General features: G+C 43.7%; 1 protein-coding gene across 1 annotated transcript in view; it reads right to left on the bottom strand.

Moving 5' to 3' along the window:
• The window catches only part of SLC25A13 (solute carrier family 25 member 13), a 117462-nt gene that overhangs the window by 61452 nt on the left and 43442 nt on the right, over positions 1–12568 (bottom strand). Inside the window, exons 5-7 of the mRNA XM_075827743.1 lie at positions 10004–10143; positions 4353–4499; positions 447–585 (exon numbers count right to left, since the gene is read on the bottom strand). Coding sequence (XP_075683858.1) covers positions 447–585; positions 4353–4499; positions 10004–10143 — 426 coding nt within the window. The remainder of the gene's footprint in view (positions 1–446; positions 586–4352; positions 4500–10003; positions 10144–12568) is intronic.

Genomic DNA, 12568 nt, shown 5'->3' with positions numbered 1-12568 from the left:
TGTCAGTGAATGAGAACACGTGTTTACATTCAGAGACTGCAAGCCTGTACAGGCCAAACCTGCTCTCGGCCAAGTATTGGTTTTTTATATCTGAGGAATCTTCTTCGGCTTCGGATCTTGTGAAATATCAGCTATGTGCTGGAAACAGGTGGCGGATTATCAAATGCCGGATTAAAAAGGAATTTCATTGCGTTTAAATTGTAGACAGCAGGTTATGTCTTGGCCATTAGATAGAAGGCCCAGGTGTAACTTTTGCACTGCCAACGGGTGCAAAAAATATTTGAGAATCATTTTTTTTTCTGATTTTTCCGTAAAAAAAATAAATAAATATATTTTTTTTCAGATTTTTTTTTTAAATATAAGAAAAAAAATAGAAAATATAATATATATATATATATATTTAAAAAGAAAATGAATACATGAATAAATGTGACACCAGAACTGACCTTTGGTGACCTCTATGTCTTTTCTATTGCCGGCCAAGGTACTGTAGATCTTCCTAATAAGCTCCATGTTGTTAAGCAAGGAATTAAAGCCATTAAAGTAGGAGAAGCTGACTTGATGAGATATAGTACCTCCAGCGGCCTGCGAGGAAACATCGAGAGAGACGGAAGAAATGGTCAGTCATACATAGAGTCAAGATTTATGAAGACAACAATGCGAGCTGTCAAAGAGAAGACTTTTCTGCTGCTAATAAACTCCATGAAAGCCCAAGCCGGGAACCTAAACAAATACATATGGCGGCGGATTACACCGGCTCGGCCCGCGCTGATTTACAAGGGTAAACTTTCAATATTGCCGAGGTCAGAAATGTTTTACAAGTCTATTTATTTAAGGTAATGAATGTAGAAACATCACAATATATAATGCGCCCTGAAGGAAACGATAAAAACAGAACCAAACGCTTACCATCTCCACAAAAAATGCCGCAGGGGATGGGAGGGGGGTTTAGGATTTAGAACTGAAGTCAAATATTTTATTATTATTACATTCTTCATTAGTACGGCATCCAGTGATCTGGAATTTCAGCTGAACCTCAAAAATTCTCCTAATTAAGTTTAAATCAGAATCTATCAATGATCATCTGCCCATTAGGGTCGTGTCCACACTGGACGGAAATGCTGCAGATTTTCTGCAGCAATATCCGCATGTGTTACGTGCAGACTTCACTCCAGCTACATTAACCTCTTAACGACCATCAATACGCCTTTTCACGGTGGCCGTTAAGGGTACTTATGCCAGAGCGCTGCCTTTTCATGGTGCTGACATAAGCCGGGCACGAGTGTCCTGTGCCGGGTAAAGAGGGTGTCGGGCTGTCTAAAGACAGCCGGACACCTGCACTAACGGGAGGAATCGATTTCAACATCGATCTCACCCGTTTAACCCCTTAGATGCGGCGCCCAATAGCGAGCGCCGCATCCAAGTGGTTTTGGAGGGAGGGAGCTCCCTCTCTTACCCAATCAGCACCCTGCAATTGCAATCGCAGGGTGCCAATGGCTTCTATGACAGCCGAGGGCCTAACAAAGGCCGCCAGGTCTGCCTGTAGTGGATGCCTGCTAAGCCATGACCTAGCCGCTGCCTGTCAGTTTTACACTGACAGGCAACAATACACTGCAATACAGAAGTACTGCAGTGTATTATAAGAGCGATCAGAAGATCAGAGTGAAGTCCCCTAGTGGGAATAAAAATAAAGCGGTCAAAAAGTGTAATACAGTTAATAAATAAAAATCTTTTTCCCTTATAAAATACATTACATATATTTGGTATCGCCGCATCAGTAATGACCCCACCTATAAAGCGATTACGATATTTAACCCACACGGTGAACGCTGTAAAAAAGAAAATAAAACCAATGCCAGAATTGCTGTTTTCTGTTCATCCTGTCTTTAAAAAAAAATGTGAAAAAGTGACAAAAAGTGATAAGTGATCAAAAAGTCGCATCTACTCCAAAACGGTACCAATAAAAACTAGAGGTCGTCTCACAAAAAATAAGCCCTCATACCGCTGCATCGGCGTAAAAATCAAACAATTACAGCTCTTAAAACACGGCGACACAAAAACAAAGTTTTGAAAAAAAAAAAAAAGTGTTTGTACTGTGTAAAAGTAGTAAAACATAAAATCTCTATTACTTTGGTATTTCCGCAATCGTAACGACCCGCTGAATAAAGTGATGTTATTTATACTACACCGTAAACGGCGTAAATCTAAAACGCAAAAAAAAGTGGCAACATTTATGGGTTTCTTTCCATCCCCCCCCCCCCCCCAAAAAAAGTTAATCAATAAATTCAAGGATTTAAAATTCCGCACCGCAGGTCAATTTATTAACATTTACGCTGCGGTTTTTTCCGCAGCCTGGTCATGAGATTTTCGAAATCTCATCCACTTTGCCGTTACTGTAAATGCTGCAGAATTTCCGCACAGAATTCCATTGCTGTAATTCTGCAGCGCTTATCCTACGTGGAAACCCGGCCTAAGAGTAAGAAACGGGGGGGGGGGGGGGCAGCCGCTCGCTTATTAAACCATACCCCTTGTGCGATAGCAAATGGCCACACAATTTTGCTGGTAATCGCCCATACGCCTCAGCGTGGGGGCGTGGTTTCGGTCGCTTGAGGTTACCGCGGCGCGTGTTCTTACCCTATGGAGACTGAAATCCGAAAAGCCTCGGCTTTCCTGCAGATAACGAGGATGCGCTGCTCTCACCAGGCACTAATGTTACCCATATTGGAGAGCTGCTGTTAGTGCCACAAGTGTAGCGTGAAGAGGGTTGTCCACTGAAATAGGATTTTTCAAAGTGGTCAACCCCATTAATTTAAAGGGGTGGCACGTAATTAGAAAAGGAAAAAAAATGTTTAAAATATTTAAAATAATTCTCGGTCCACTGCAGGGGCAGTAAAACATGACATGTGGTCCATTAAAGTAGACATGGCTCTAGATGTTAGCTGTTAAGGGGGGGGGGGGCGGTCACACCCCAGGGGTTGTATATGATTAGAGGAAAAGAAAAACAAAGAACGGTTTACATCTTTTTACTGGAAAACAGCGCCACTGTGGTCTATGGGCTGTGTGTGGTATTGCAGCTCAGACTCATCTCATTCAAGTTGATAGGCCTGAGCTGCATTACCAGATACAGCCCGTGGAGAAGAGTGGCGCTTTTTTCCATTTAAAAATAAATACACAAGTTTAGGCTAGATGTAGTTTGAGCTCGATTAGGTGTAATTTACGCAAATTTTGACATCTATTAGCAGGCGTAGATTTCACTGCCACACTGACATGCAAAAATGTGGCAAATTTATTAAGAGGAGAGCCCCTTTTATAAAATCTGAAGTAAATAACTCCAACTACCTCCTTTACTTAGACTGGTGTGAGCCATTGACTTCTAGGGTATCTACCTATAGAGGGCACTAGAGAGACTCTTTCCTTAATTGTAGGAAAGGTATTTCAATACTTTCTCCAGGAATCACTGCCCTAATGCTCCGTACCCTTTGCTGGTTCTCCTTAAAAAGGGTAACTAAACTTTAAAAAAACTTTTGACGTCATAGTGACATGTCAGAAGTTTTGATCGGTGAAGGTCCGAGCACTGAGAAACCCCCACCAATTGCTAAATCGTAGCAGAAGAAATCACTGGGGTGAGAGCTGTGCCTCTTCGTTTCTGACCGGCTTTCCTTGAGAAGGAGTAGAAAGTCTATGAATCCGTACACCGCTCTGGGGAAAGTCGAGCGGAAACGTAGTGGCGCAGCGCTCACTCAATCGCTTCCACCGCTTCGTTTTAGCAATCGGAGGGGTTCTCAGTGCTCGGACTCCCACCAATCAAAACTTCTGACGTCATTATGTTAAAAGTTCTCTAAAAGTTTAGTTAGGCGTCGTGCACACGACCGTAGTTTTGTGGCCGCATACTATCCGCAAATGCAATTGCGGATAGTATAGAACACATTCTATCCGATGGGCCAATGCACACGACCGTGGCTTTAGTCCACGCATTGCCCGAACCGCCAATATAAAAAAAAACAAAAAAAACACGACATGTCATTATACGGTCCGCATTTGCGATCCGGGCTCATTGAAATGAATGCACATCTCTTGTGTGCACGGTCCGCGATTGTGGACGGCACGCGAATGATACATTGCGGCCCGTCCATGCCGTAATCACAGCTACGGATGTGTGCAGGAGGCCTTACCCTTTTTAAAAAAAAAATAAAAAAAATAAGGAGGTAGTAGTCTTCCAGTAGGAGGTTGGATTACAAGAAGGTTTTCTGTTATCTACATTTCTAAATATACATAGCGCATGAAAAAAAACGTGAAAAACAAATGACGTAATATGAAAAAAAAAAAAGAAGAATCCAAAAAGATTTACTTACAGCCACCAAGCACTGCTCTACGAATGGTGTCAATACATGCGGCCGGATAGTCACCATGATATCCCTGAAGTCCATGGCATTGATAGTTCCGGTGTGGTCGGTATCGCGCTGTACAAAGGCTTGTCTCGCATGCTCCAGTTGTATCTCCTACAATTACAGGAAAATGGCGTCAATAACACAGACACAAAGAAGTCTAAAAAGACTAAAGTCGTATTCTGTTTTGGGGAAATAAATATATTCGAAAATTGTTCAACTTTTTATTATACAATAAATATTGTACTTTGTGTATAGAATTCCTCACGATTTTCAAGATCTCTTCTTGCGGTCATTGAATGTATACCTTAAAGAGACTGTCACCACATTATAAGTGGCCTATCTTGTACATGATGTGATCGGCCTGTAATGTAGATTACAGCAGTGTTTTTTTATTTAGAAAAACGATAAATTTTGACCAAGTTATGACTTATTTTAGATTTATGCTAATGACTTTCTAAATGCCCAACTGGGCGTTTTTTAGCTTTTGACCAAGTGGGCGTTGTATAGAGGAGTGTATGAGACTGACCAATCAGCGACCAATCAGCGTCATGCACTTATGTAGGCACTTATAATGTGGTGACAGAGCCTATAACTGAAAATCTGTCCTGGTCATGTGATGATCCCACAGGTGCCTGGCTCTAGGGTATGTTCACACATGTGGCATATTTGTTGCAGAAATTTCTGCAAATGTTCCAAATATCTGAATGGGTTTTCTAATAATCCCTGCACATGGTGCAGAAAAAAACTGATTCATGGAACAGATTTTAAAGGGGTTATCCAGAATTAGAAAAACATGGTTGCTTTCTTCTACAAACAGCGCCACACCTGTCCATAGGTTGTGTATGGCATTGCAGCTCAGCTCCACTGGGGCTATGCTGCAATACCACATACAACCTGTTGACAGGTGTGGTGCTGTTTGGGGAGGACAGCAGACATGTTTTTGTAAAGCTCTGTGCACATCACATTGTTGGCCTATGTTTAACATATACGCCGGGAAAAGCTCCCAACGCATAGCTGTAACGTAGGCTGTGACGGGCGCCTTAACAGTGGCCTCGCCACCATAGGTTTATTGGTAAACGTAAAATGTATATGTCATGAATTCTCATGAACCTGTTCATGACGTATACATTAAACGGATGCCATTATAGCCTGTTATAACGTATATGTTAAACGTATACCTGTGACGTATGCCATACAGTGGGGTTAGTCACCCAGAAAACGGATACTAAAAAAAATAATTCGATCCTTAGGGCTAGTATACTTTTTTTTTTTTAAGAGACCAAAAGGCCGCCCTTAGGCCCCCTGCACACGTCCGTGCCCACGGGCGCAGACAGCCACCCGCATTTGCGGGCCGTGCTCCCATATGAAGTATTTGAGCATGGTCCATAAAAAGCAAAACTAGAACATGTCCGGTCTTTTGCAGAGCCTTTCTACGGCCCGGACACCTTCCCGTAAGTATATGGGAAGGTGTCCGTGAGCAAGAGAGTCACTGAAAAACGGCTCCAAAAACAGATCAAGAAGTGACATGCACTTTTCTGGCGGGCGTTTTTTTACGTAAAAAAAACGGCCCGTTGGAACAGAACGCCTCCAAACATCTGCCCATTGATTTCAATGGAAAAAATGGCGTTCTGTTCCAACGGGCCGTTTTTTTTACGTAAAAAAACGCCCGCCAGAAAAGTGCATGTCACTTCTTGATCTGTTTTTGGAGCCGTTTTTCAGTGACTCTCTTGCTCACGGACACCTTCCCATATACTTACGGGAAGGTGTCCGGGCCGTAGAAAGGCTCTGCAAAAGACCGGACATGTTCTAGTTTTGCTTTTTATGGACCATGCTCAAATACTTCATATGGGAGCACGGCCCGCAAATGCGGGTGGCTGTCTGCGCCCGTGGGCACGGACGTGTGCAGGGGGCCTAAGGGCGGCCTTTTGGTCTCTTAAAAAAAAAAAAGTATACTAGCCCTAAGGATCGAATTATTTTTTTTAGTATCCGTTTTCTGGGTGACTAACCCTGCTTCCGATTTTTCGGCCCGAAAGTCAGTCATGTGAACGTACCCTCAGGCTGTGTAAAAGTACACCGCGTATCCGACCTGGAAACCGCAGGGAATTCTGCCCTAAAAACGGCACCAAATTGTGGTGCAGTTTTTCGGGCGGAATGTCCACTACAGGAAACTGCGGATACAAAAAAAAAAAGTTTAATTCTCCATTGTCATGGCGACCAGTGTCCTGCGAGGACGTTGCAGCCCAAATGACCGCTACAGCCTGTGATTGGCTGCAGCAGTCAAATGGGAACAATCCCAGCAGGCCAGAAGGAAGCGTCGCTATGACAAAGCCTTTTTATTCATTTTAACAAAAAAAATGTTTTTTTTTTGTCTGATTTGCAATCTTTGCAGTGGAATCGCAGATTTGACACTCCAAAAAAAAAAAAAAAGATAGCAAAATTTGCGATTTGTTGCAGGTCTTACCTGCCCATTGAATTCAACGGGGAAAGCCAGCACCAGAAGAGAAGCGATTTCAAAGCATAAATTGACGTGCTGCCGATTAAGAAATCCGAACCACAGGTCAATTTATGAAAGTTTTTCCAGCAGATTTTTTTTACGCAGACTGTGGATGACATTTGTTCAAATCTCACCCACCCTGCCGCTACTGTAAAATGCTGCGGATTTTCTGCCATGAACTCCGTTGTGGAAAATCCGCAGCGTTTACGCCACGTGTGGACTTAATCAGGAGCTTCCCCGACATACACGCTAAACGTAGGACCAAAACGTAGTGTGCACAGCCCCTAATCCAGGACAACCCCTTTAAGTTACAGAACTTTCTGCAACAAGTCTGGCACGTGTGATCTTTCCCTAACAAGACGGAGAACTGATCACTGCACTGTAACGAACCCTGCACCCATCACAGCTCCGTCTCGTTAGAGCGAGTTCACACGTGCCAGATTTTTTGCAGAAATTTCTGGCTGCCAGATGCCGATGTAGCAGAATTTTACAGCATCTGTCAAGGGTTTGGTGGGAAAAAAAAAAAAAAAGATCTGTGATCACATTGTTGTTTTTTTTTTAGCAAACATCTTGAAAGAGGAAGAGGTTTATGGATCGTCCAATGAAGCCTCCAGATTTATGGACGTGTTCAGCGCTCCGGCTTTCATGTGGCTGCACATCTTTCAGGAAATAGGATATGGGATGTTTCAGCTTCCTCCTCGGGAGTCCTGACCACAGCCGGCTGCAAGGAGGAAATGTAAGCGCTGCTGATGCAACGCACCGGCTTCTTGCTATCGGTGGCTTTTAAGACCTCCAGCTGATGGAGCAGTGTACGGAAGGAGAACATAAAACGCGTTTGGGTCCCCATCTGGTCCAGGTTAAGAGCGACATGAAAAGAAAGTGAAGTTAAACAAGCGTCTCCGAGTACACTTGGGTTCCAGCTGCCTACAGCCGAAGGTCTAGACATTGTAACGAGAGCATAACTCATGCACAGAATGCCAGGATGCTCGCCAGGACCAGGGGCTCGCTGTAAGTGACAAGAAGCCTGCACAATCCATTCATCCTCGTATAGGGTGCATGCTAGGAAGTTGTGAAACTGAAGGAAACCTAAAAAATAAGCCGATGTATTGCTTGCACGGGAGAACATTATTAACTGGGGGGAGGGGACTTCCACGTAGCCCTTACCCCCTTTCCCGCCCCATGATCTAATAGTACACCTCGATGATCAGGTCATTCACGCAAACCGCGGTAAGATTACGTTGAGTGCGTTTTGATTTGGATCCGCACAAGATCACAAAGACAACGTTGTCGTCAGATCCTCTCAGTTGTGCAGCCTCAGGCTTTGGGCCTGTAACATCAAGCGATCAGACCTCATCATAGAAGATATTTAAAAGAGGTTTGCACATTTTTTTCAATGTTCTTTAAAAGGGTTGTCGAACCAGAAAACGTCTTCTTTTTTTGTCCCCATCTTATGTGGGACTCCTTTAAAGGGGCATTGTATAAAAAAAACAAAAAAACAAAACAAAACAAAACCACGGCCTAAAAAGTTCCTTTTCTCCAGAGCGATTCAGAGGGTAATATTTGAGATACTGCTAATCCTCTGGTACCGGAAAAAGAGTGCGTTATAAAAAAAGTCTATACATTACATAGAAAGGATCCTCTACTGTGGATTGGTTTGTTGTTAAAATGATCGATCGTGATTCTAAGTTTCTACCCTCTGGGTAGGAAAAATAAATGAAAAAAAAAAACAAAAAACACAAAAAGGGTAAAGCCAGACACGGCGGAAAAAAATCTGCATGTGTTACACTCCGATTTTACCTCGGTTGTGCTGTGGATTTGACCTTATGCATGCTGTGATTTCACAACAAATCTGCAGCAATTTTGCCATGTCTGAACTCAGCCTAAGGCCTCATGCACATAGCTGTAGCCGTGTGCACGGACGGCTGCGGTGTGTCATACGTGGGCCGTCCGCAAATCACGGACCGTGCACACATTGATTTCAATGGAGCCCAGACCGCAAATGTGGCCGTATAATGACTTGTCCTATCTTTTTGCGGTCCGGGCTCCCGGCCAATGCATGGACCATGTAAACCACGGTCGTGTGCATGAGCCCATAGAAATGAATGGGTCCGTAATTCATCTGAAATTTTTGTGGATGAATTGCGGACGCAAAAAACACGTTCGTGTGCATGAAGCCCTAGGCCACTTGCAGTGTCAGATCCGTGATATACAGACCGCATGTCGGCCCCAATTCCCAGACCGAACAGAGTTCAGGGAGCCGGGCTCCTAGCATCATAAATATATATGACGCTGTGAGTCATTGCCTCCCCGCGGGACTACAACAGCATGGGACAGTAGTCCTGCGGGGAGGCAGGGACACCTAGCGTCATACATAACTATGATGCCAGGAGCCCGGCTCCCTGCAGTGCGTTCAGTCCAGGAAATGCGGCCGACATGCGGACTGTATATCACGGACCGAACACCGTCGTTTGCATGAGGCCTGGGGTATGTTCACACAGTCATAATACGCAAAAACGCAGGATAATCAGCGTAGCTGAAGTGGATCGCTCTTACGGATTAGCTCCACTGACAACTTTTCCACCACACTTTTTTTCCCAGAGCATAAAACAGCACAATCATATGTATTACTGTCAGAATTGCCGCAGACTACGTCCTGTTTTAGGCGCAGAGTCTGCATATAAGAGAAGACAGAAGCCACACGGTGTGAACATGGACTAAGTCTCAAATCTAAAAGGACTTGGTTTCTATGTAAATCTCAGCACAAGAAATCTGTTTCCAGCAGAAGCAAGTGACGGCTTATCATTACCATTTATTGATCGTGTGGGGTCCAACTACAGCTACCGCAGTGACCGTGAGAGCAGAGGGGTCGAGCCGCTATCAGCATTTTCCCTGCACAGCGCTGCTCAGGAGAAGTGTAGAGAACTGCAGCTCAGCCCCTTTCAATAGAAGGGACGTGATATGCAGCACCCGGACTATGGTGGCGCTGTGGAGGGAATAATGCAAAAGAGTGGCCATCGTGTTAGCAGTCGGTGGAGGTCCCAGCGTATCCTAGTGATATGCCGTCACTTGCTATTGCTGGAATACCCCTGTAAACATACAACACGACCATCTCAGTACTCACCAGCAAAAACTGAGTAAATTCAGCATAGGGCAGAAGCCTCTTGCGGTCCTTGCCGAAGTGCAGCTGGATGAACTCACAGCCCCAGTTGAACGGTATACGCTGATGAATGGTGGTCTGGCCAAATACTTGCTTTACATCCTCTGAGAACAAACACCGTAAGGAAGAAGGATAATAATCATTAAAGGGGTTCTTCAATTTAGACCATCTCAAAAGAATCCAGTGACAATAACCTCATCACAAAGTGTCACCCTGCTGTGACCCCTAGTGATCGACTAATCTGTGCTGAAACCTGGCAGTAAGTGTTCAACTTCCCTGCAGTGCCACCACAGGAGAAATTATGCATTACAGTGTCCATTCATATCAATACGTAGTGTGTGTAATACAGGACACGGCCTCCAGGGAGAGAGAGACGATCTTTGTAACCGCTCTCCACTCTGGGCAAGAGATGAGGATCCTGAACAGAGGACCCCCCCTCTATTAACCCAGAATTTCCTAATAGAGTACATGACGATATGTTTTCTAAACTGGACGACCCCTTTAATTCTTGCATGCCGGAGTTTTAATTGGTCATGGCTTTCTATAGAGACTGTATCAGAATGAGAATATCTAATTCTGTATTTCTCCAACTACTATTCATCACATATCATTCATTACCTGTATATAAAGTTCCGGTGGCTCATATAGCGCTTGCATATTGGCGATGTACGCAAACAATAAGTCACATCGGTTCGTGCCCACAATGGAGCTCGAAATCTAATCTCCACACTAGGGACAATTTTCCTATCAGTAACTCTATGGCATGTAGGAAGAAATCGAAGGAAACCCACACAAGCAGAGGGGGGAGAGAAGAAACTCAATGCAGATGTTGCGGCTGATTAGATTTGCTGACTGATTGTCTGGGCTGATTTATCAATGCCGTGGAGCAGGCCGAGTGATGCAGGAGAATTACAGAGCAGGCTAGTCCGCCAATCAAGAGTTGTGGGGGCATGGAGAGGCTCTGATAGCAGTTACGAGCTCGATGCCGTAAATTAAAGTGATATATCTGGTGACCGTCACTTTAACGTGTCCTGTATGTTCATACGTGGCAGATTCCGCGCCGAAAATCTGCAACAAAATACAGTACTACGTATGCCAGTGATTGGGATTTCACAAAACCCCATTCACACATGGTGGAAAAAAAAACAAAAAACACACATGGATTTTTAGAACATATCGTATTTGGCGCGACTTTCATCCCCTGCAAAAATCTGCATGATACATTTGAACTTACCTTATGAGGTTTTAGTGTCGGCAAATAAAGCTTATTCACTATAGAATAAGTTATGCCATTTTCTAATACAATTTCTCAGTTTAAAGACCGTTGCTTGTTGTGACGGAATAGAAACCATCATCATTGTTCTCCGGAGGCTAAAAATCTCTTCTGGTCATGTGATGGACACAGGTGCAGGGCTCGTTACAGTTACCAGAGCTCTGTGACCGTCACATGGCCAGATGTTCGCCATCTGGAGGTCAACAATGATGGTTCCCATTCACTGACAGCAAGCAGAGATCTTTAAAACAAACAATCGTGAATTTATACACAAAAGTATATTAGAAAAAAATTGTGTAACTCATTACACACACCGGATAACCAGAACACCCCTTCCCACGGACATAGTCACGTTCCTTTAATCCAACGGGACCAAACAAGTGGCGGGTTACCCTATAATCTGGATCAAAAGTAATATTAAGACGATCAAGTATCGTTTAAATCAAATTTACGATTATAACTTTATTTTCCTAGGAATTTTCTTATTGGGTATCGCCTGTTCTGTTTAATTTCCAATCATCCTGCCGGAAGGAAGTGCCGGATTATCGGACTTTTCATGTTATCAGATTAAAGTAATTTCTCTAGAGAGTCATTCTATAATGCAGAGACGCTCCGGTACAAGGTGAGCCGTCACCGCGCAGACCCGGATTTTTAGTTTACATTTTATAAAAATAAAAATCCAAATCCTATTTGGCAGTGGCGGAGCCGGAGCGAGGACAATTAGCGGATCTTATTTACATGAGCGCTGTACTTAAGGCACAATTGCCGAGGTTTTTATTGAATTTTGTGTGGGAAGATCACTTTTGTACACCGCTAAGGAAATTGCCCTAGTTTTGTTCTATTCAAAGTGACATCTCTCGCGGGTTTGACACTGACTGGAATGAATTATACAAGTACAGCAGAAGTTGATCTCAAAGGTTTCCTACACGAAGTTCTCCGCAAACTACAAACGATCAGACAATTACTGACGTCTCGCGCCTCCCGAGTCTCTTACATCAAAGATTTCTAATACACGACCCTGACATGGGGGTCTATGGTTTATTGAAAGGGAACCGGTCACCTGGACGGCCGCCATTTGTATTATGGCCCGTGTATGGGGCAATTCACACACAAAATTCTGCCTGGAAAAATCAGCTCCGTTTTTTTTTAAAGTGATTTTGTACCACACGCGTTTGTCGCTTTTATTTACCTCTTTCTTCAACAGGCAAAGGAAAAACAGTGTCAAAAAAAGTCTCCCATAGATTTCAACGGGATGT

Source organism: Rhinoderma darwinii, chromosome 5 (genome assembly GCF_050947455.1).
Source record: "Rhinoderma darwinii isolate aRhiDar2 chromosome 5, aRhiDar2.hap1, whole genome shotgun sequence".
In the NCBI taxonomy this organism is placed as follows: Eukaryota; Metazoa; Chordata; class Amphibia; order Anura; family Rhinodermatidae; genus Rhinoderma; species Rhinoderma darwinii.
This window is presented reverse-complemented; position numbering and strand designations above follow the sequence as displayed.